Below are 24,014 nucleotides of genomic sequence, written 5' to 3' on the forward strand. Positions count from 1 at the left end.
TCCAAAGTGCCCATAGAAAATTTGACTAAGGAATAATTTATTCTTGAAATAATGGAATAAAAGATGCAATATTCCGGGTTTATCACTTGGTCCTTGGGCAGCCCTTAAGAGATGAAAAGCACTTGGCAAGCTAATAACATCCACAATTGCAGTGATTAAGCTCTCACAGACCTCCGCATCAGGACCGGTCACGAGCAGACAGGCTCATTCTCTAAGCCTGTGTTTTACGCTGTTTTTGTAGAGGGTTAAGTGTCCTTTGCCAAAGTTCAACAGCCTGCCCCATCAACATGAAAACATAAGGTTTATTTCGAAGATGGAAACCGTGGTGCTTATATACAGTTACTGGGATTTGCAAATGCTTCTTAAAGAGTCGTTTTGATTTTCTTCAACACATGCAGAATTGATGATTATTATGTAACTTAAAATTAAATGGATTTTGAGTACACTAGAAAGAGAGGCCCAGGGCAGTGTTCAGAATTTTAAGCATGGCACGTCGCGTGGTGCCATGCCTGTGCCCTGCCTGCCTGTGGGCTGTGTCTGTGACTCTCCTGCTGTCCAGGTGATGGGCGTGCTGGAGACGGGCAAATCTTCTCAGGACCATTGTTGGCAGAGAACCTCACATGTGCATTTTGTATTTTCACCCCTGCTACAATTTTTTCACTGTTATTTTATTTTTTGCTTAATTAAGAAAATTGCTAGCAGGAATTAAAGTCTGAAAAACTATCAATGAATTCCATCCCATCTGATGATTAAGATAACCCCCAAACCACCACCATTTTTGTCCCATACACTCATGGCCATACATCAGGGATCGTTTTTAGCACATCTGGAGTCACTAGAACCGGGGTGACTCTCTGTGGTCAGATGGCAGTTGTATGAAAGTGAAGTCGCTCAGTCATATCTGACTATTTGCGACCCCATGGACTGTAGCCCACCAGGCTCCTCTGTCCATGGGATTCTCCAGGCAAGGATACTGGAGTGGGTTGCCATTTCCTTCTCGAGGGGATCTTCCCGACCGAGCGATTGAGCCCGGGTCTCCTCTGAGCTCCTAGGGAAGCCCTGGCAGTTGTATAGCCAGCGATAATAAAGTTGGAGGGAAAATATTCCTCTATCTTTTTCCTTTTTAGTAGTAAGAGCATCTGCTCTTTTATTACCTTCTGAATTTTGAACCATGTGAATGCGTCATTAAACACTACATTTAAAATTAAAGAAAGTTTAGGTCTTATGGAACTGAGTTTATGTAATATACTCAGAGGTAAAAGTAATGATGTTTTATGTGAACTGTTTAAGAATGGAAAACATTTTTACTCTTTAATAAAAGAAATACCAGGCTATGTTTTTTTCCCTGCAAAAGAAGATAGCCAAGATAATTCTAGCTTTAAAGCAGAAGGTGGTTGCAGATGTTTTCTCAGCTAACTTACTTCTCTCCCCCAATATCTTTTCTCTCTCCCTCCTTCCTCTCTTTCTTCTCTTAGTCTCGTCCTTCTCCTCCCCTCTTTTCTTTCTCTTATCTATGTGGAATTATGCAAGTCCCCTTCATTTCAGAACTTCCTCCCACGTGGAGCATAGGGCAGGGCTAGACACAGGCATCATATCACAGATTTTTCAGTTACTTTATTTTTTGCTTTGTTGTTGTTCAGTTGCTTAGTCCAGTCTGACTCTTTGCAACCCCATGGGCTGCAGCACGCCAGGCTTCCCTGTCCTTCACTATCTCTAGGAGCTTGCTCAAACTCAGGTCTGTTGAGTCGGTGATGTCATCCAACCATCTCATCCTCTGTCACCCCCTTCTCCTCCCGCCTTCAATCTTTCCCAGCATCAGGGTCTTTTCCAGTGGGTCAGTTCTTGGGATCAGGTGGCCAAAGTTTTGGAGCTTCAGCTTCAGCATCAGTCCTTCCAATGAATATTCAGGGTTGATTTCCTTTAGGATGGACTGGTTTGATCTCCTTGCTGTCCAATAAAATTCTTGGGGATGAAACAGTGAAGACGAATTCTTTGGCAGTGGAGGAATTTCAGGCAGTTACAGGGAGCTGTCTGGGGTTCACTGTGAGAATCTGGTTGTTTTAAGCAGTAATTTGGGGGGCGGAGTGTGTTTTTGAAATGTAATAATTGGTCATTATTTGTCAGAGTTTTAGAAACATGAAGTCAATGTGGGGAACTCCCTGGCAGTCCAGTGGTTTGGGACTCCATGGTTTCATTGCTGAGGGTGCAGGTTCCATCTCTGGTCAGGGAACCAAGGTCCTGAAAGCTATATGGTGTGGTTTTAAAAGAGTTCTACTTTGTGGCAGGACTCCAAAACGTATTTAAAATTTAGTACATTTCAGAAGTACAGCCAAAGTGTTCTCTGAGGAGGATGAGATGGAGAGGGGAGCTTGAAGAATAGGCTGTGTCAGGCCAGCAGGTTCGCTCAGATTCTCCTTTGCAACATCCCGGGGGGACAGGGCTCCTCAGTGGCTCTGGGGCTGTATTTCTTACTGTTTGCCTTCCTCATTTGTTCTCATAAATAACGTCGCTTTGCTTTTCCGTTTCTACAGCCTTTATTCCAGCGTAAGGCTATTTCCTTCTAACAATAAGACAATCATAATAATAGAAGGATCCGTTTATTATGGCATTCCTCCTCCTGACCACTTCTGGCTCTGAGGCTTTGCACCGTGCACTCCTACTCCAACCACGGGGTAGGGGCGTCACCCAAGCTCGTTAGCGATGTTAAAGTTCCCAGACCCGCAGCATCCAGGCCCCACTCTGGATGCCAGTGTCAGAATCCGCATTTTAACAAGATCCCTTTGGAGCAGAGAAGCCTGCTGCTGTCACACATGGTCTTGCTGAGTCCTACCCCAGTGCGAGAGGTGTGCATGCATTCACTTCCCAGCTGAGCAAACTGCAGCCGATTTTGGTTAAGGAACGGTTCCTCTTGCTCAGTGGAGCAGTCTGGATCTGAAGCCCTATGTCTGGGGTGTCACCGTGGACTCCTCCAGTGTATTGCATCCCTTTCCAGGACAAAGAAACTTCCCAGTGTCTCCCTGGGGCTTCCCCATGGCTCAGCAGGTGAAAAATCCGCCTGCAATGCAGGAGATGCAAGGGGCTTGGGTTCGATCCCTGGGTTGGGAAGACCCCCTGGAGGAGGGAATGGCAGCCCTTGCCAGTATTCTCACCTAGAGAATCCCATGGACAGAGGAGCCTGGCAGGCTACAGTCCATGGGGTCACAAAGAGTCAGACAGGACTGAAGTCACTTAGCATACACACACACAGTGTCTCACTAGGACCACATCGTCTCACCTGCTTCATGGCTCCTCACAGCCTATACAGTGAAGTTCAGAATCCTCAAGGTCCTCCTGATTTGCCTCCCAGCTCCTCCAGCCCTGCCTCCCTCCAGTTGTGAAAGCCTGGGGCCCGTCCCCTCAGGACCAATCACTGTCCCTCCATAGTGCATGCACCTTCCTGCACCCCAGCCTTTGTTCAACTTTTCCTTTTGACCCAGTGGTGGCTCCTGAATGTCTATGTGGAAGAGGCTTGGGGAGAGGTCTTGAGCTGTGCTTATGTAGGTCAGGTGAACTGGCTGTCTCAAAGGGCAGGGTGTGGGAGGGTGAGCTGTCCTATGCCTCCCTTGGCCGGACCCGCTGTGTTGAAACCTGACTATCCCTCAAGACCCAGCCTGGCTCCTCCTTTTGTGACATCCGCCCTCACTGGGTGGCCCTGCCAGGTCCCCTCTTCAGTGCCACAGTGGGCTTCACTCATGGCGCAGACAACATCCCACCTTAGACAGCAGTCATCTGCTGGCATGTGAAGCGCCCTTCCAGACTGCCACGGTGGGATGGTGTCCCCGCCAGCCTGAGGTCCATCCCAGCTGCACTGTGTGCTGGCTCAAACTGGAAAAAAAAATGGAGCCACTGCTTATCCTCAGAGGATGCTCACAGAGTCCCTGTTGTAAAATACGGGGTTTAACTTTTGAGGTCTGGTAAGGCCAACAGAGGGCTTCCCTGGTGGCTCAGTAAAGAACCTGCCTGCAACGGAGGAGACACAGATTTGATCCCTGCATCAGAAAGATCCCCTGGAGGAGGAAATGGCAACCCACTCCAGTATTCTTCCCCGGAAAAATCCCATGGACAGAGGAGCCTGGCCTGCTATATAGCCCATAGGGTTGCAAAGAGTTGGACACAACTGAAGTGACCTAGCACACATGTATGCAAGGCCAACAGATGAGAAGAGCGATCTTCAGACCAGTGAAGAGATAGTTTATTCCTCACAGTTCCCAAGAGAAGGGCCACACCACATGGGGTAGCACCAGGGTTGGTCAGGAGGTGGGGGCAGGGGGAGGAGATGTGGGCAGGAGCCTTGCTTGCAGTTTCTATGGGGATGGATACACGGGCACAGGACTGGCTAATCTCAATAACTGCAGTGGGCTCAGAGGCAGAGGGGTTGCCTCCAGGTGTCTGGGTGGCCCTGGTTGGGGCAGTGGGTGGGAAGATAAGGACAGGAGATCAAGGGAGGTGGTAGGGGTGTGAGCCCTGGGCTGGTTGAGTTGTATTTGAAAAGGATGCTTGGGGGCACATTGTTTATTGTCTTTAAGAACTGGCTAACCCTGGGCGGGGGGGCAGCCCCGGTCCGAAAGGCCCCAGGTGTCAAAGCACCAGAACATAAAAAATATAAAAACATGGTTAATCCAGTCCTAGGCTTTAGAGCTTCCTCCTGTTACGGATGCTCAGGCTGAGCTGAGGGCAGCCTCCACGAGCCTGCGTCTGATTCTGGCATCCTAGACTGTCCCCCCACAGCTGGCTCAGCTGGGTCTGCTGGGGCCGTTGGACAGAAGACTCACACAGGATCAAAGCGTCTGCTCACCACCCCTCCAGCGTCCTCTGAGGGGCTCTGGGTGGTGACGCACTCAGAAGCACCAGCGGGCTCCTGGGCAGGGGCTCTCGTTACGGAAGCACGTGTCCTCCTCTCTGCATGTGGACGTCTGTCACGTTTAGGGGGGCAGGGCCTTCCCAGGGCACTGAGCTCTAGGAGGGGTGTGATGTTTTCCTATCCTAAGTCAGAGGGTCTGAAGTTTGGGGATGGGGCCGGCAGGATTGTGGCTGAACAATCGTGGGCAGGGAGACCAACTCTGGGAAAAATACATACACCTTTTAGATCAACCTCTGTGGAAAGGTAGTCCATGTAGTCAGGTATGAATGTGAGAGCTGGACTGTGAAGAAAGCTGAGCGCTGAAGAACTGATGCTTTTGAACTGCGGTGTTGGAGAAGACTCTTGAGAGTCCCTTGGACTGCAAGGAGATCCAACCAGTCCATCCTAAAGGAGAGCAGTCCTGGGTATTCATTGGAAAGACTGATGTTGAAGCTGAAACTCCAATACTTTGGCCACCTGATGAGAAGAGCTGACTCATCTGGAAAGACCCTGATGCTGGGAAAGATTGAGGGCAGGAGGAGAAGGGAACGACAGAGGATTGAGATGGTTGGATGGCATCATTGACTCGATGGACATGAGTTTGGGTGAACTCCGGGAGTTGGTGATGGACAGGGAGGCCTGGCGTGCTGCAGTCCATGGGGTCACACGACTGAGCGACTGAACTGAACTGAACTGAACTGAACTGTGGAAAGGTACTTTGTGATACATGTACTATGACATTCACAGTTTCCATTCTCAGAAGCAACCCTGAGAGAGGCAGAAAGGGCTTTTATTACCATCTCCATGCCCAGGTGGAACTTGAAGCGGGGTGAGGTCTGTGCACTGGGTGGGTGGGAGGTCCCATCCAAGGCCCATCAGAAGAGCACAGTGTCCTGGGCCACACTGCTGGGTTTCAATGCAGAACCCCCTCCGGCTCCAGAAGCAGGTAGTTTTGCAGGGACTCCGGCAAGGGCAACAGAGGCACGAGGGAAAAGCACTTTCTGCCAAACGATTTCCGGATGGCGCAGCGGCAGAGATGCTGCAGACAGCGGGGTGTGTGGGCCAAGGCAAAGAGGGACTGGTAGAAAGCCTGGTACACCTGAAAGGAGGTGGGGAGTGTCAGTCTGGGCACGTGGGACCGGCACGCTTCCTTCTGTTTCCCAGAGAGAAGAGGCCTGATGGCACGGGGAATCTTCTCATGGCTGCTGCTGAGGGAGAGAGTGTGCGTGTAAGGCGCTGTGTGTGTGTGTGTGTAAGTCGCTCTGTGTGTGTGTCGCTCTGTGTGTGTGTAAGTCACTCTGTGTGTGTGTGTGTGTTAGTTGCTTCAGTCATGTCTGATTCTTTTCAACCCCCATGGACTGTGGCCCGCCAGGCTCCTCTGTCCATGGGTTTCTCCAGGCAAGGATACTGGAGTGGGCTGCCGTGCCCTCCTCCAGAGGATCTTCCCGACCCAGGGATCCAACCTGGGTCTCCTGCACTGCAGGCAGATTCTTTACCATCTGAGCCACCAGATCCTACCCAAAGCGGGTCTGGGCACTTTTCTGTAGGGTGGCTCCTGCCCAGTCAGAGGGAAGTCTGTTTTGGGTGATCTCAGATAATATGGGTCATCTCCTTGAATTCCTAATCTGCACAGGGGGCTTCCCAGGCGGCACCAGTGGTAAAGAACGTGCTAACGGACCCGCCTGCCAGTGCAGGAGACCTAAGAGATACAAGTTTGACCCCTGGGTCGGGAAGATCCCCTGGAGAAGGGCACGGCCACCCACTCCAGTATTCTTGCCTGGAGAATCCCATGGACAGAGGAGCCTGGAGGGCTACAGTCTGTAGGGACACACCGAGTCAGACACGGCTGAAGCAAATTAGCATGCGTGTGTATAATCTGCACAGGACTCAAGTCAATAAAACGTGAGGGCCCATTTTCTAGAGGCTTCTACACAAAAAAAGTTTCTTTCTTAATCAGCAGTCACATGTGGACTTTGTCGTGTATGAATGCAGTGCCCGCAGCTGCCTCAGTCGTATCCTGAGATGTCAGAAGGTGAGGCGGACACACAGGAGTCTGGGTCTCCATGGCCCACCCTCCCTTGGACACTGGTTATGGAGCCCTGACCTTCCTAAACCAGGGTGGTCCTTACAGCCCACAGCACCCCAACCAGACCCATGTGCTTAGTCAGTACTTAGCCTCCAGAAGAAAAACAGAAACACTCAGACATGCCCCCAATTTGCCCTGCTCTTTCCTTCCCCAGATGTTTCATCCTTTCCCGGTTATGAGTGCAAAACCCCACATAGGAGAACAGAAGTAAGACAACAGTCTGTACTAACGGAGGAAGAAGGGGCCACCCTCTCACCTGAAACACTTCTTCAGGGATCACCTCCTTCCAGGACTCGGAGACGCGGAGCTGAGGGTAGGAGTTGAAAAGAACCTCGATGACCGCGGGGACTGCTGCGCAGCTCTTCAGCACCTGGTCGGAAATGGTGGGAGACACATTTTGGGTGGGCTGGGTTTTGGGGCCAGGTGGAAAAGGCTGGGGAGGTGGGAGGGGGTGCCTGCATCCTGCTTCAGCCACTTCCTGGCTGTGTGACCTCTCGACCCTCCCAGGGAACAATAGCATCCCAGTAACAAGAGTCGCTTGGACTGCAAGGAGATCCAACCAGTCCATCCTAAAGGAGATCAGTCCTGGATGTTCATTGGAAGGACTGATGCTGAAGCTGAAACTCCAATACTTTGGCCACCTCATGCGAAGAGCTGACTCATTGGAAAAGACCCTGATGCTGGGAGGGATTGTGGGCAGGAGGAGAAGGGGACGACAGAGGATGAGATGGCTGGATGGCATCACCGATTCGATGGACATGGGTTTGAGTGAACTCCGGGAGTTGGTGATGGACAGGAAGGCCTGGAGTGCTGCAATTCATGGGGTCGCAAAGGGTTGGACATGACTGAGCGAGTGAACTAACTAACAATACAATAGGGTCCTGGTCAGGCCCCAGGTGTCTGGGCCAAGGAGTTCCCCGTAGGGATATGCTGATGCTCTCTGGGTCTGGAGAGCTGCTCAGAGAAAAGAAATCAGAATGCCTGGGTGGGAGGAGGGGTGCGGTGGGGGCTGGGGTGGGGCGGGGAAGGACTCTGCACAAGGGTGGCGTCTCCAATTTGTGGCTTCAGTTTTCTAGTGTGTCGGGAAGTTGGGGGAGAAGAGTTGCTTTGCTGTTGGACTTTTTTTCTCCCCTTGGCCTTTCTGGTTTATTTTCGTAGTCCCTACTGGCCAAGGGTGCTTGTTTTCTAACTGGCAAATTCTGCAATTCAGGTCCATTGGCTTCATCATAAAGATGAAAAGTGTTTGCTTTGTAAAAGTAGAAATCTTTTGTTGTCGTCATGGAGAAGTTGGAAAGTCCACAGAAGTAGGCTGAACAGCAGGGTAAACGCTCGCGTACCCACCATCAGCTCATGGCCCATCCTGCCCTCGCCACACTTCCAGTCCCCCTCCCTCATGCTATTTGAAAGCAAATTCAGCGTAGCCTGTCATGTCACCTATAAATATTCGTGCGTCTCTTAAAGGACGTTTAGAAGAAACACAAATGCAGAATCATTGCAACAGCTGAGAAATTAACCATAGTTCCCTACTGCGTGCACGCTAAGTCACTTCAGTCACGTCTGATTCTGTCGACTCTATGGACTATAGCCCACGAGGTTCCTCTGTCCATGGGATTCTTCAGGCAAGAATACTGGAGTGGGTTGCTGTGCCCTCCTCCAGGGGATCTTCCCGACCCAGGGATCCAACCTGTATCCATCTATCCTGCATTGACAGATGGATTCTTTACCACTAGCACCATGTGGGAAGCTGGTTTCTTAGTATCATCTAATATATACTCTATATTTAAATTCACAAATTTCTCTTAAATGCCATTATATCAAAACAATCATTTGTTTGCTTGAATAAGAATTCAGATAAGCCCAACAGCTTTACATTGGTTGATACGATGTATTTTCAGATCTCTCTTTTTTGTTTTGTGTGATTTATTTGTTGAAGAAACTGGGTTATTCATCCTGTGGAGTTTCTCACTGTTGGGATTTTGCTGATTGTATCCCTGTGGGATGCCGCTTTTTCTCTGCTTTCTGTAAATTAGTAGTTGGATTTAGAAGCTTGATGGAATTCAGATTTGATTTTGGGGAAATCCCATGGACAGAGAAGCCTGGTGGGCTATAGTCCATGGAGTTGCAAAAGAGTCAAGACACGGCTTAGCGACTAAATAACAACAGGGCAACTTCATTATTCTCTGTTTTTGAGGTTTAGGATTTACCAAGTGCTGTGAAACGGTTTTGTTTATATCTCGGTTGAAAACCTGAGGCTAAGCCATTTTTTTTCTGAGGTCAGGCACCAAATAGCCGCAGTAGACAACAGTCAGAGCCAGTTGCAAGCCTGGCCAGCATCCTGCTCACGGGCTCCTGAACGCACTCAAGGCAGCTGCCCCCTTTACAACCTGCCTGCTTCTTTCTGGGCTTCCCTGGTGGCTCATTCAGTGAAGAATCTGCCTCCAGTACAGTAGAACCAGGTTCGATCCCTGGGTTGGGAAGATCCCCTGGAGGAGGAAATGGAAACCCACTCCAGTATTCTTGCCTGGGAAATCCCACTGACAGGAGCCTGGAGGGGTATAGTCCAGGGGTGGCAAAAGTCAGACACTTATTGACTAAACCACTACCTAGCTTCTTTCAGAGCTAACACCCCTTTAAGTTACAGAAAGGAAAGTGTCAGTCGCTCAATCACGTCCTGCTCTTTACGACCCCATGGACTGTAGTCCGCCAGGCTCCTCTGTCCATGGGATTCTCCAGGCAAAAATACTGGAGTGCATTGCCAGGGGATCTTCCCAACCCAGGGATCGAACCTGGGTCTCCTGCACTGCAGGCAGATTCTTTACCATCTGAGCCACAGGGAAGCGTAAGCAAGATTTAAAAATTTCAGACTTCTCTTTTTCAGAGATAACACCTATCAACATTTCGTATATACTAAGGTTTTATGTATTTAGGAAGGAATTAGTATAAAAGACAAAAACGAGCTAGTGATTTGCATACTATTTTGAAACTTGACTTTTCATCAGAATAGATTGTGAACAATTCAAAAATTACAAATGAGCATTTAAACATTATTTTTAGTGGCCATATAATATTGTATGAATGTATCATAATGAATTGAATGAGCTAACTATTGTAAGTTGTATAATATTTTTTTTATCTTATCAACAATGAATACCTTGAATATAGTTTCTCTCTGTCCAACCTTTCTTATTTAGATTGCTTATACTGAATCACTGGAAGGAGAACTGCAAGTCAATGAGTGTGTATACTTTTTTTCCCCCTTTTTAATGTTTATTATTTTTCTCCATAGTTTTTATTTATTTATGTTAATTGGAGGCTAATTACTTTACAATATTGTGGTGGTTTTTGCCATATATTGACATGAATCAGCCACGGGCATACATGCATTCCCCATCCTGACCCCCCTCCCACCTCCCTCCCCATCCCATCCCTCAGGGCCATCCCAGTGCACCAGCCCTGAGCACCCTGTCTCATGCATCGAACCTGGACTGGCAATCTATTTCACATATGGTAATATACATGTTTCAATGCTATTCTCTGAAATCATCCCACCCTCCCCTTCTCCCACAGAGTCCAAAAATCTATTCTTTATATCTGTGTCTCTTTTGCTTCCTTGCATATAGGGTCATCATTACCATCTTTCTAAATTCCATATATATATGTTAATGTACTATATTGGTGGTTTTCTTTCTGACTTACTTCACTCTGTATAATAGGCTCCAGTTTCATCCACCTCATTAGAACTGGCTCAAAAGTGTTCTTTTTAATAGCCGAGTAATATTCCATTGTGTCTATGTACCACAGCTTCCTTATCCATTCCTCTGCCAATGGACATGTAGGTTGCTTCCATGCCCTAGCTATTGTGCTGTGAGGAATACTGGGGTACACGTGTCTCTTTCAATTCTGGTTTCCAATGAGAGTGTATACTTTAAAGGTCTTAAAACATACTGTCAAACTGTAAGTGTATAAGTTGTTACCCTTTTTGAAGAACTGAGTATGAGAGGACCTCTTTCTTCCTACCTAGATCATCTCATTAATCATTTAAATTTATAGGGACAAGTTGAAGTATTTACTATTGGTTGACATTTGTCTTTTTTATTTTTTTTATGAATTGCTAGATTATGTCTTTTGCTCATTTTCTCTATACTGTGTTCTTTTTTACCACTGTGAAAGTCGCTCAGTCAAGTCCGACTCTCTGCAACCCCATGGACTAAAGAGTCCATGAAATTCTCTAGGCCAGAATACTGGAGTGGGTAGCCTTTCCCTTCTCCAGGGGATCTTCCCAACCCAGGGATTGAACCCGGGTCTCCCACATTGCAGGCAGATTCTTTACCAGCTGAGCCACAAGGGAAGGCTCACTGATTTATAAATATACTTTATTTATTAAGGTTATTTTTAAGATAGAAAATCATTTTTGCAAATAATATTTTATCCTCCTCAAATTAATATTTATTTTCCTTGTCTTATTACATTGACTAGAGCTTTAAAATTCAATGTTAAATGACAGTAATTGAAAAGAGGCATCATCTAAATTTAATAGGACTGTCTCTAATCTTTCACCATAATCTTGGATAGTAGTTTCATATAAATTTGTGAATTTATTGACAAAATGTATTCACAAAAAATAAATTTTGTGAATTCACATAAATTTGTTGTTGTTCAGTCGCTAAGTTGTGTCTGACTCTTTGCAACCATGGATTGCAGCATGTCAGGCTTCCCTGTCCTTCACTATCTCCCAGAGTTTGCTCAAATTCATGTCCACTGAGTCGTGATGCTATCTAACTATTTCATCCTCTGCTGTCTCCTTCTCATTTTGTCTTTAATCTTTCCCAGCATCAGAGTTTCCAGTGAGGCCGTTCTTCCCATCAGGTGGCCAAAGGATTGGAGCTTCAGCTTCAGCATCAGTCCTTCCAATGAATATTCAGGGTTGATTTTCTTTAGGATTGACTGGTTTGATCTTCCTGCAGTCCAGGGGACTTCCAAGCGCCACGATTCAGAAGCATCAATTATTTGGTGCTCAGCCTTCTTTATGGTTCAACTCTCACATCCATACATGATGACTGGAAAAAACATAGCTTTGATTATATGGACCTTTGTCAGCAAACTGGTGTCTCTGCTTATTAATATGCTGTCTAGGTTTGCCATAGCCTTCCTGCCAAGGAGCAAGCATCTTTTAATTTCATGGCTGCAGTCACCATCCAGTGATTTTGGGAGCCCAAGAAAATAAAGTCTCTCACTGCTCCCACGTTTCTGTTTCTATTTGCCATGAAATGATGGGCTTTAGTGGAGTCAACGAAGCAGATGTTTTTCTGGAACTCCCTTGCTTTCTCCATGATCCAACGAATGTTGGCAAGTTGATCTCTGGTTCCTCTGCCTTTTCTAAATCCAGATTGAATATCAGGAAGTTCTCAGTTCACATACTGCTGAAGCCGAGCTTGAAGGATTTTGAGCATAAACTTTCTAGCATGTGAAATGAGCACAGTTCTATAGTAGTTGGAATATTCTTTGACTTCTTTGGGTTTGGAATGAAAACTGACCTTTTCCAGCCCTGTGGCCTCTGCTGAGTTTTCCAAATTTGCTGACATGTTGAGTGCAGTACTTTAACAGCATCATCTTTTAGGATTTTAAATAGCTCAGCTGGAATTCCATCACCTCCACTAGCTTTGTTTGTAATAATGCTTCCTGAGGCCCAGCTGACTTCATACTCCAGGATGTCTGGCTCTAGGTGAGGGACTACACCACTGTGGTGATTCGGGTCATTAAGACCATTTTGTATAATTCTTCTGTGTATTCTTGCCATGCCTTCTTAATCTCCTCTGTTTCTTTTAGGTCCTTACAGTTTCTGTCCAGTACCTAAGTACTGGATTTTGAACTCTTTTATTGACTATAAGGAACATAGTTCCTTATAGTTCCATTTCTTCTAAGAAATTCTGGCCCACTGTAATAGATACAATGGTCATCTGAATTAAGTCTGCCCATTCCCGTCCATTTTAGTTCACTGATTCCTAAGACATCAATGTTCAGTCTTGCCATCTCCTGCTTGACCATGTCTAATCGACCTTGATTTGTGGACCTAACATTCCAGGTTCTTATGCAATATTGTTCTTTACAGCACTGGACTTTATTTTCACCACCAGACCCATCCAAAACTGAGCATCATTTCTGCTTTGGCCCAGTGTCTTCATTCTTTCTGGAGCTATTAGTAACTGCCCTCCACTCTTCCCCAGTAGCATATTGGACACCTTCCCACCTTGGGGCTCATCTTCTGGTGTCATATCTTTTTGCCTTTTCATACTGTTCATGGGGCTCTCCAGGCAAGAATACTGGAGTGGGTTCCCTCCTCTAGCGGACCACATTTTGTCAGAACTCTCCACTACCTGTCTCCATGACCTGTCTGTCCTGGGTATGCCTGCACGGGATAGTGCAGAGCTTCCTCAAGTTATGTAAGCCCTTTGCCATGGCAAGGCTGTGATCCGTGAAGGGGATAAATACTTTGTTCTAAGTTAAGGAAATGTCTTTGTATTACTAGATTCATGATTTAAGTTTTTAATGTTTTCTAGCCAAATCACTACAAAAAGATTATCCAATACTGACCTATTTTGCCTTTCATAAAACAGTCTCTATTTGGCTAGTCTTCTAAATAGAATGGTAGATTCAATTTGTTAAGATATTTTTCATCTTTTAATAAATAAGTTTGCTTTACAGTTTTAGTTTTTTGAGCTATTAACATTACTGTCAAGTTTTAATGTCACTCAGTGCTAACTTAGTAAAACTGTCTGAGACGATGTCTATCTTTTTAATACTCTGGGAGGTTTTGAAAAGTAGATAATTATAGGAAATAAGAAAGCATGATGGACTTTGCATTTGAACCTTTAGCTGCAGGTGATAATATTTTCTATTTTTTCACAGTTACTGGCATATTTTATTTTGATTTATTCTTGGCTTAATTTTGTTCATCTGTATTTTCCTGGAAAAAAAAAGAAATTCAGCATTGCAGGTGTACTGGTCAGGGTGGTAACAGGAAACAGAGGGCACATTTGAGATTATTCCAGGAGGGTTCTTGATCCAGGGCTTGTTTAGCCAGGTGTGTGTGCAGAATAACCACGAGGAGCAGTGCTTTGACACAGAGCTGGCAGTGGAGCTGATTCCCACTCCTGGGCCTGCAGGGTGAGGGAACGGAGTGGGTTGTCTCACCAGGAGCAGAGGGACTCTCACACCAACCTCAAGCTGAGAGGGTACCTAGTGAACACACCCTCTCACCTCACTCTCCTTCCTCCCCGGCTTCTGGGACTCTGCCCTGATGAAGCCCAGGGAGCAGAGAGCCAGGAGACGTGCAGATGGGTCCATGCAGGTGGAGAACAAATTTGGACGGGGATGGTTATCTGCACTGTATCTAGGAATAAGCACCCTTTCTCATCTGGAACTCACTGTGATTGTCTCCAGAGAAGGCAATGGCAACCCACTCCAGTGTTCTTGCCTGGAGAATCCCAGGGACGGGGGAGCCTGGCGGGCTGCCGTCTGTGGGGCTGCACGGAGTCGGACACGACTGGAGCGACTCAGCAGCAGTAGCAGCAGCAGGGATTGTCTCTGCACTGTGTTTTGCATATTTAATGTCTTGCTGGAATTCTGTTTTAATTATTTTTTGTCAAGAAATCAGCTATTGAATTTCTTTGATCAATTCTCTTTAAAAATATTCCAATCCATTAATTTTTGCCTTCATCTTATTAATTCTTTTCTCCTTTTCTCTTCCCAGCTCCTTGGATTGACCACTCAGTTAACCTGGCAATATGTCTTTCCTTCAGTTCAGTTCAGTCGCTCAGTAATGTCTGACTCTTTGCGACCCTATGGACTGCAACATGCCAGGCTTCCCTGTCCATCACCAACTTCCTTAGCTTGCTCAAACTCATGTCCATCAAGTTGGTGATGCCATCCAACCATCTCATCCTCCGTCGTCCCCTTCTCCTCCTGCCTTTAATCTTTTGCAGAATCAGGGTCTTTTCCATGGAGTCAGTGCTTCACTTCAGGTGGCCAAAGTATTGGAGTTTCGGCTTCAGCATCAGTCTTTCCAATGAACACTCAGGACTGATCTCCTTCAGAATGGACTGGCTGGACCTCCTTGCAGTCCAGGGGACTCTCAAGAGTCTTCTCCAACACCACATTTCAAAAGCATCAGTTCTTCAGCACTCAGCTTTCTTTATAGTCCAACTCTCACATCCATACATGACCACTGGAAAAACCATAGCCTTGATTAGACAGACCTTTGTTGGCAAAGTAATGTCTCTGCTTTTTAATATGCTATCTAGATTGGTCATAACTTTCCTTCCAAGGAGTAAGGAAATGGCTGCAATCACCATCTGCAGTGATTTTGGAGACCCCCAAAATAAAGTTTGACACTGTTTCCCCATCTATTTCCCATGAAGTGATGGGACCAGATGCCATGATCTTCGTTTTCTGAATGTTGAGCTTTAAGCCAACTTTTTTCACTCTCCTCTTTCACTTTCATCAACAGGCTTTTTAGCTCCTCTTCACTTTCTGCCATAAGGCTGGTGTCATCTGCATATCTGAGGTTATTGATATTTCTCCTGGCAATCTTGATTCCAGCTTGTGCTTCCTCCAGCCCAGCGTTTCTCATGATGCTAGTAGTAATAATAAATATGTAGGTGCCATAGTACTCTGGTGGAAGAATCACCAGGTGCTAGAAATGACAGCTGAGTCAGACCTAGATTTGCAATGGTGTGGTGAGTTGGTCAAGGAAAGATTTCTGCAGGAAGTGACATTCAAGCTAAGACATGGGACAGCAGTTCCAAAAGATGTGGAGAGTTCTGAGGACTAGGATGTTCAAGGTATAGAAAGGAATTATCAGACATGGGAGGTGAGAAGGAACAGAAAGTACTGACTGTGGGACTTCCTTGGAGTGCAGTAGATGAAGGTTTGCCTGCCAATGCAGGAGACACGGGTTCCACCCCTGGTCCAGGGAGATCCCATGTGCCGTGGAGCAACTAAGCCCATGCATCAAAACGCTGAAGCTCACGCTCCCTAGAGCTTGTGCCCCCAACAAAAGAAGCCACTGCAGTGTGAAGCCCACGCATCCCAATGAAGAGTAGCTCCCGACTGCTGCAACTAGAGAAATTCTCACAAAGCAGCAAAGACCCAACGTAGCCAAATATAAGTAAATAAATAAAATTATACATATATAAACAATATTGACTGCGATGTGAGGTTTGACATGGGGGGTGGGGTGGGTAGTGAGAATTGAGACTGGAGAGGACAGCAGGTCAGAGCCAGAAACGTGCTGTCGGCCACGATAAGAAGCTGGGCTTTATCTTCAGGGCACCGGAAAGCCCTTGAAGGGTGATGAGTGGAGAAGTGACAGGGTCAGATTTTAATTTTAGAAGTATCACCATGGCTACAGTGTTGAGAAGAGTTCCACGGGGCCATATTGGAGGCAGAGAGTTGAGTTACGAGGATATTTTTGCAATCTAGGGGAGAGATTTGTGCACGTTCGGTCGCTCAGTCGTGTCTGACTCTCTGTGACCCCCTGGACTGTAGCCCACCAGGCTCCTCTGTCCACGGAATTCTCCAGGCAAGAGTACTGGAGTGGGTGGCCATTTCCTCTTCCAGGGGATCTTCCCAACCCAGGGATCAAAACAGGGTCTCTTACGTCCTCTGCATTGACAGGTGCCTTCTTTACCACTGAGATGATGGTGGCCTAAACTCAGCTGGTGGCAGCCAGGATGGAAAAAGAAGAAAGACTTTGAGAGATATTTAAGAGGTTGAGTTGAGAGACTCTGCAGACTGAGTTTCCCATTCCTGAGATGGTTTTTCCCCATCATCTCTTGGGCAGCTGGAGTACCCTCATTCCCTTTGGCCTTCAGCCTCCCCTACCCCACCCAATCAGCCCTTGCCAAGAGCACCCCTGAGCTGGCTGCACCTGGTGGTCAGGGCTCTGCCTCCCCTCGGGCCGCATCAGCACCTCTGACACAGCTAACCGCATCTTCCACTTGGATATGTCCTTCTCTTGGCTTCCAGAAGCCACACGCTCATTCCTTCGCCACCCACGCTGCTGCTTTTACTCGGTTGCCTCTGCTGCTCTCTCGCCTGCGCGTCTTCTCGTGCTGGGATGGCCTTGGAGTCAGTCCTCATTCCTCGTCTCTGCTCTCCCTCCCTGGTGATCTCATTCCATTTTCTGGCTTTAGACACCATCCAAATGCCACCAACTCTCTAAAGTCTATCTCCAGGTTGGTCAAACCTCCCGACCAACCTCCAGGTTTGAATATCCAATTGCTTACTTGATTATCTCCTCGTGGCTGACTCTATCTTACACTTAAGGCATCAAAAACAGAACACCCGAGACTCCCCCCAGCCCCAGACGTCCTTTCTCCCTAAGCTTCCCCTTACCGCTCGATGGCACACCCATCCTTCCAACATCTCAGGCGAAAAGTCTTGGAGTCATCTTTAACTCCTCTTCTCACATATCCCGCATCCTGCATCCAATCTGTCAAGAAATCCTGCTGGCTCTACCTTCACGAGATATCCAGAATCCATAATTTCTTTTCCTTTTTGGCTGTGCTGCACAGCTTGTGGGATCTCAGTTGCCCCACTAGGGACTGAACCTGGACTGTGATCGCGAGAGCCTGGAACCCTAGCCACTAGGCCGCCAGGTGTTCCCTGTTTTCAGACTACCGCCCTCGTCCACGCCAGCACGATCCCTCAGGTGGACTGTGGCCACAACCTCCTAAGCCATCTCTCCACTTCTATGCTGCTCCTCCTAAAGGAGATTCTCAACATGGAGACCACAAGGAGCCTCAGAGAATGTCAGTCAGGGTATACCACTCCGGTGCTCAAACCAATCCAGTGGCCAACGTCACTGCAGTGGCCTCGGGGACCCCACGGCCTGTCTCCTCCTCCAGTTCTCTCACCTCCTGATGCTGTCCCACGGCTTCTCTCCACCTTCAGCCTCACTGGTTCCCTTGTTGTCCTCCACGTGGGTCAGGCTCACTCCAGCCTTGGAGTCGTGGACTTCGTCTTATCTACTGGGCTATTCTTTCCCCAGACACCTGCTTAGCTGATTCCCTCATCTCTCTCAAGTCTACTCAAAACCATCCATCCTAATACCCTCTTTAAAACATGCTGCCTCCTGCCTCGGCTCCTCTCTCCCAGTCCTTATCACTTTATTGGCCCATTATTATGCTCATTGTTTAATGCTCATCTCCCTCATTAGGATGTAAGCTTCATGAGGGCAGCAATACTTTCCCCCCAGTATAGTCACTCATTGGTATCCTAAGCACCTAGTATGACTCTGGCAAATGGCTGGTGCTCAATAAACATCTGTTGAATAAATAATGGATAAATAGAAATATTTCTTTTTAAAAAGCACTCAGAAGGCATGTCTTATGAACCTTTGATATCTAAATGTCTTTCTTTTGCCAGTAAAATACGAGCTATCTTGGTTGAATATAGAATTCTAGCATCTAAGCCTTTTCTTTAAAAATCTGTAGATGGCAGCCTGGTGCTCTGTGATGAACTAGAGGGGTGGGATGGGGGGTGCGGTGGGAGGGAGGCTGCAGAGGAAGGGGATATATAAATATATATAGTTATACATACATATATACATATATATATACACATACATATATACATACATATATATATATATATATATATATATATATATATATATATAGAGAGAGAGAGAGAGAGAGAGAGAGAGAGAGAGAGAGAGAGCGCTATGACTGATTTGGTCATCTGAGTGATATTCACCCATTCCAGTCCATTTTAGTTTGCTGATTGCTAGAATGTCGACTTTCACTCTTGCCATCTCCTGTTTGACCACTTCCAATTTGCCTTGCTTCATGGACCTAACATTCCAGGTTCCTATGCAATATTGCTCTTTACAACATTGGACCTTGCTTCTATCACCAGTCACATCCACAATTGGGTATTGTTTTTGCTTTGGCTCCATCCCTTCATTCTTTCTGGAGTTATTTCTCCACTGATCTCCAGTAGCATATTGGGCACCTACCGACCTGGGGAGTTCCTCTCTCAGTATCATTTTGCCTTTTCATACTGTTCATGGGGTTCTCAAGGCAAGAATACTGAAGTGGTTGGCCATTCCCTTCTCCAGCGGACCACATTTTGTCAGACTATTCTTAGAAGAAATGCAGTAGCCATCATGGTTAACAGAAGAGTCCGAAATGCAGTACTTGGATGCAGTCTAAAAAATGACAGAATGATCTCTGGTCATTTCCAAGGCAAACCATTCAATATCACAGTAATCCAAGCCTATGCCCCAATCAGGAATGCTGAAGAAGCTGAAGTTGAGTGGTCCTATGAAGACCGATAAGATCTTTTAGAACTAACACCCAAAAAAGATGTCCTTTTCATTATAGGGGACTGGAGTGCAAACATAGGAAGTCAAGAAACACCTTGGGTAACAGGCAAATTTGGCCTTGGAATACAGAATGAAGCAGGGCAAAGGCTAATAGAGTTTTGCCAAGAGAATGCACTGGTCATAGCAAACACCCTCTTCCAACGACACAAGAGAAGACTCTACACATGGACATCACCAGATGGTCAACACCGAAATCAGACTGATTATATTCTTTGCAGCCAAAGATGGAGAAGCTCTATACAGTCAACAAAAACAAGACCAGGAGCTGACTGTGGCTCAGATCATGAACTCCTTATTCCAAATTCAGACTTAAATTGAAGAAAGTAGGGAAAACCACTAGACCATTCAGGTATGACCTAAATCAAATCCCTTAGGATTATACAGTGGAAGTGAGAAATAGATTTAAGGGACTAGATCTGATAGATAGAATGCCTGATGAACTATGGATGGAGGTTTCTGACACTGTACAGGAGACAGGGATCAAGACCATCCCCATGGAAAAGAAATGCAAAAAAGCAAAATGACTGTCTGGGGAGGCCTTACAAATAGCTGTGAAAAGAAGAGAAGTGAAAAGCAAAGGAGAAAAGGAAAGATAATAAGCATCTGAATGCAGAGTTCCAAAGAATAGCAAGGAGAGATAAGAAAGCCTTCCTCAGCGATCAATGCAAAGAGATAGAGGAAAACAATAAATGGGAAAGACTAGAGATCTCTTCAAGAAAATTAGAGATACCAAGGCAATATTTCATGCAAAGATGGGCTCAATAAAGGACAGAAATGGTAAGGACCTAATAGAAGCAGAAGATATTGAGAAGAGGTGGCAAGAATACACAGAAAATGAAAGTGAAGTTGCTCAGTCGTGTCCGACTCTTTGCAACTCCACTGACTGTAGCATATCAGGCTCCTCCCTCCATGGGATTTTCCAGGCAAGAGTACTGGAGTGGGTTGCCATTTCCTTCTCCAGGGGATCTTCCCGACCCAGGGATTGAACCCAGGTCTCCTGCATTGTAGGCAGATGCTTTACCTCTGAGCCACCAGGGAATACACAGAACTGTACAAAAAAGAGCTTCACGACCAAGATAATCATGATGGTGTGATCACTCACTTAGAGCCAGACATCCTGGAATGTGAAGTCAAGTGGGCCTTAGAGAGCATCACTACGAACAAAGCTAGTGGAGGTGATGGAATTCCAGTTGAGCTATTTCAAATCCTGAAAGATGATGCTGTGAAAGTGCTGCACTCCAATATGCCAGCAAATTTGGAAAACTCAGCAGTGGCCACAGGACTGGAAAAGGTCAGTTTTCATTCCAATCCCAAAGAAAGGCAATGCCAAAGGATGCTCAAACTACTGCACAATTGCACTCATCTCACACACTAGTAAAGTAATGCTCAAAATTCTCCAAGCCAGGCTTCAGCAATACGTGAACCGTGAACTTCCAGATGTTCAAGCTGGTTTTAGAAAAGGCAGAGGAACCAGAGATCAAATTGCCAACATCCACTGATCATGGAAAAAGCAAGAGAGTTCCAGAAAAACATCTATTTCTTCTTTATTGACTATGCCAAAGCCTTTGACTGTGTGGATCACAATAAACTGTGGAAAATTCTGAAAGAGATGGGAATACCAGACCACCTGACCTGCCTCTTGAGAAACCTATATGCAGGTCAGGAAGCAACAGTTAGAACTGGACATGGAACAACAGACTGGTTCCAAATAGGAAAAGGAGGACGTCAAGGCTGTATATTGTCACGCTGCTTATTTAACTTCTATGCAGAGTCCATCATGAGAAACGCTGGGCTGGAAGAAACACAAGCTGGAATCAAGATTGCCAGGAGAAATATCAATAACCTCAGATATGCAGATGACACCACCCTTATGGCAGAAAGTGAAGAGGAGCTAAAAAGCCTCTTGATGAAAGTGAAAGAGGAGAGTGAAAAAGTTGGCTTAAAGCTCAACATTCAGAAAACGAAGATCATGGCGTCTGGTCCCACCAGTTCATGGGAAATAGATGGGGAAACAGTGGTAACAGTGTCAGACTCTATTTTTGGGGCTCCAAAATCACTGCAGATGGTGATTGCAGCCATGAAATTAAAAGACACTTACTCCTTGGAAGGAAAGTTATGACCAACCTAGACAGCATATTAAAAAGTAGAAACATTACTTTGCCAACAAAGGTCCATCTAGTCGAGGCTATGGTTTTTCCAGTGGTCATGTATGGATGTGAGAGTTGGACTGTGAAGAAAGCTGAGCACCGAAGAATTGATGCTTTTGAACTGTGGTGTTGGAAAAGACTCTTGAGAGTCCCTTGGACTGCAAGAAGATCCAACTAGTCCATTCTGGAGATCAGTCCTGGGTGTTCATTGGAAGGACTGATGCTAAAGCTGAAGCTCCAGTACTTTGTCCACCTCATGCGAAGAGCTGACTCATTGGAAAAGACTCTGACGCTGGGAGGGATTGTGGGCAGGAGGAGAAGGGGACGACAGAGGATGAGATGGCTGGATGGCATCACCGATTCCATGGGCATGAGTTTGAGTGAACTCCAGGAGTTGGTGATGGACAGGGAAGCCTGGCGTGCTCCAATTCAAGGGTTTGCAAAGAGTCGGACACAACTGAGTGACTGAACTGAACTGATGACTGATTCAAGTTGTTGTATGACAGAAACCAACAATAACATTGTGAAGCAATTATCCTTCAATTAAAATATAAAAAATCTGTAGATGGGGAGTTCTTTGGTGGTGCAGTAGTTAGGATATGGTGCTTTCATTGCCATGACCTGGGTTCAATCCCTGGTTGGAGAACTTGGATCCAGCAAGCCACGTGGCATGGTCAAAGTAAAAAATCTGTAAATGATATTTAATTGTCCTATGATAATAGTGCAGAGAACTCAGAGTCCAGTCTGATTTTTACTCCTTTAGGAACCTGTTTTTTACTTGGATGCTTTGCTAGGTTTTTCTGTGCCTTTTTAGAATGCTTTTGCTAGACTGTATATAGGTGTGTGTCTCTCATCACTGATTTGCAGAGAACATCCATTCAAGTCCTATACTTTAAGACTTTTCAGTGCAGCTACGTTTTCTTCTATTACGTCTTTGATGATTATATCTGATCCATTTGTTGTAGGTTCTTCAATAATATCATTTATCTGTGAGTTGGCTCTCTGCCCTTTATGACTATCACTTTGTCTTTTAATTTCTTGACTTTTTTTTGTTTGCACTCAAGAAGATCTTTTAACATTAGTCCTTTGTAGTGAACATTGTGGTTGACTTCCAAACACTCCAGACAATTAGATTAATTCAATCATGATCATTCTATTCTCATTACCATTTAATGGTTTGGGGAAGGGCGGGTTTAAGCCAACTGGGGTCAATAAAACACAGAAAAGGACTTCCTCAGTGTTTCTAGAGAAAAGTGGCTGAATCTGAACAGGAAGCTGGTTGAAACAGTTGCTGGAAGCCATTTACGGACCAAGAAAAGGACCATTTTGAGGGCCAGGTTGACTTACTGAGCTTAGAAGGCATATGGTTCTTTGATGATGTCACTGAGACTTAGAAATAACCAATCGTGAAGCCTGTGCTTCTTGTTATGAGAGATTCAAGAGGGGTTGGAACCAAGTCAGGCAGGGGCTGCCTGGCAGAGGCTGTGACCTTGAGAAGGAGCTGTCTGGGGATACTGGAGCCACGGAGAGGAACGTGTTGCTGTAGAAGCTACTCAGGACAGAGGAAGAGGATGAGAAACACCTTGGCTTTATTTCTCCCTCCACCTCCAATTTCCAATGGTGTCTCCCCTGGCGGAAGCCAGCTATACGGGGCTGCGTGTTAGCTTGAAGGGGCTAGCCACAATGCGCACACCTTGTCAGGATGCAGAGTAGAACAGAGAGACAGCAGGCACTGGATCTGGGGGCACACAGAGAAATAGCACAGCACCCTCACTCACATCCTTGGTTTGATTCTCTTTATGAATCAGTTCTGCCTTTTATTTCCTTTAATGTAATCTAAGAAAGCTGAGTAGATGATGCTTTTTAACTGTGGTGTTGGAGAAGACTCTTGAGAGTCCCTTGGACTGCAAGGAGATCAAACCAGTCAATCCCAAAGAAAATCAGTCCTGAATATTCATTGGAAGGACTGATGCTGAAGTTTCCAATATTCATTGGAAGGACTGATGCTGAAGCTGAAACTCCAATACTTTGGCCACCTGATACAAAGAACTGACTCATTTGAAAAGACCCTGATGCTGGGAAAGATTGAAGGCAGGAGGAGAAGGGAATGACAGAGGATGAGACGGTTGGATGGCATCACCAACTTGATGGACATGAGTTTGAACAACCTCCAGGAGTTGGTGTTGGACAGGGAAGCCTGGTGTGCTGCAGTCGATGGGGTCACAAAGAGTCAGACGTGACTGAGCGATTGAACTGAACTGAATGTAATGTAATCTACCATTGTGTTCTTGCTTTCTTGGTGTAAATTTATCTCCTCCATCTTCCTTTTCATGTCATTCTGTTGACTTCTCATCTTGTTTGGTTTTATGGATATAAAGGCTGTATCATCTTGCATTCCATACAGGATGGCACACAGGCATACAGTCTCTCAGATTTTCTTCTGGATCTTTTGATGAGAGGAACAGATTTCCTCTTTATTCTCAGGAAGCTATCTCATTCTTTTTTCCTGCCCCT

The 24,014-nt window shown here is 46.0% G+C and overlaps 1 protein-coding gene across 1 annotated transcript in view; it reads right to left on the minus strand.

Moving 5' to 3' along the window:
• Nucleotides 1-3,941: 3,941 nt before the first annotated feature.
• ASB18 (ankyrin repeat and SOCS box containing 18) overlaps nt 3,942-24,014 on the minus strand; it is a 77,465-nt gene continuing 57,392 nt past the window's right edge. Inside the window, 2 exon segments of the mRNA XM_052637437.1 lie at nt 3,942-5,978; nt 7,222-7,335. Of these exon segments, the coding sequence (XP_052493397.1) occupies nt 5,793-5,978; nt 7,222-7,335 (300 nt within the window). The 3' untranslated portion in view covers nt 3,942-5,792.

The sequence above is a fragment of the Budorcas taxicolor genome, chromosome 3, assembly GCF_023091745.1.
Source record: "Budorcas taxicolor isolate Tak-1 chromosome 3, Takin1.1, whole genome shotgun sequence".
Lineage (NCBI taxonomy): Eukaryota > Metazoa > Chordata > Mammalia > Artiodactyla > Bovidae > Budorcas > Budorcas taxicolor.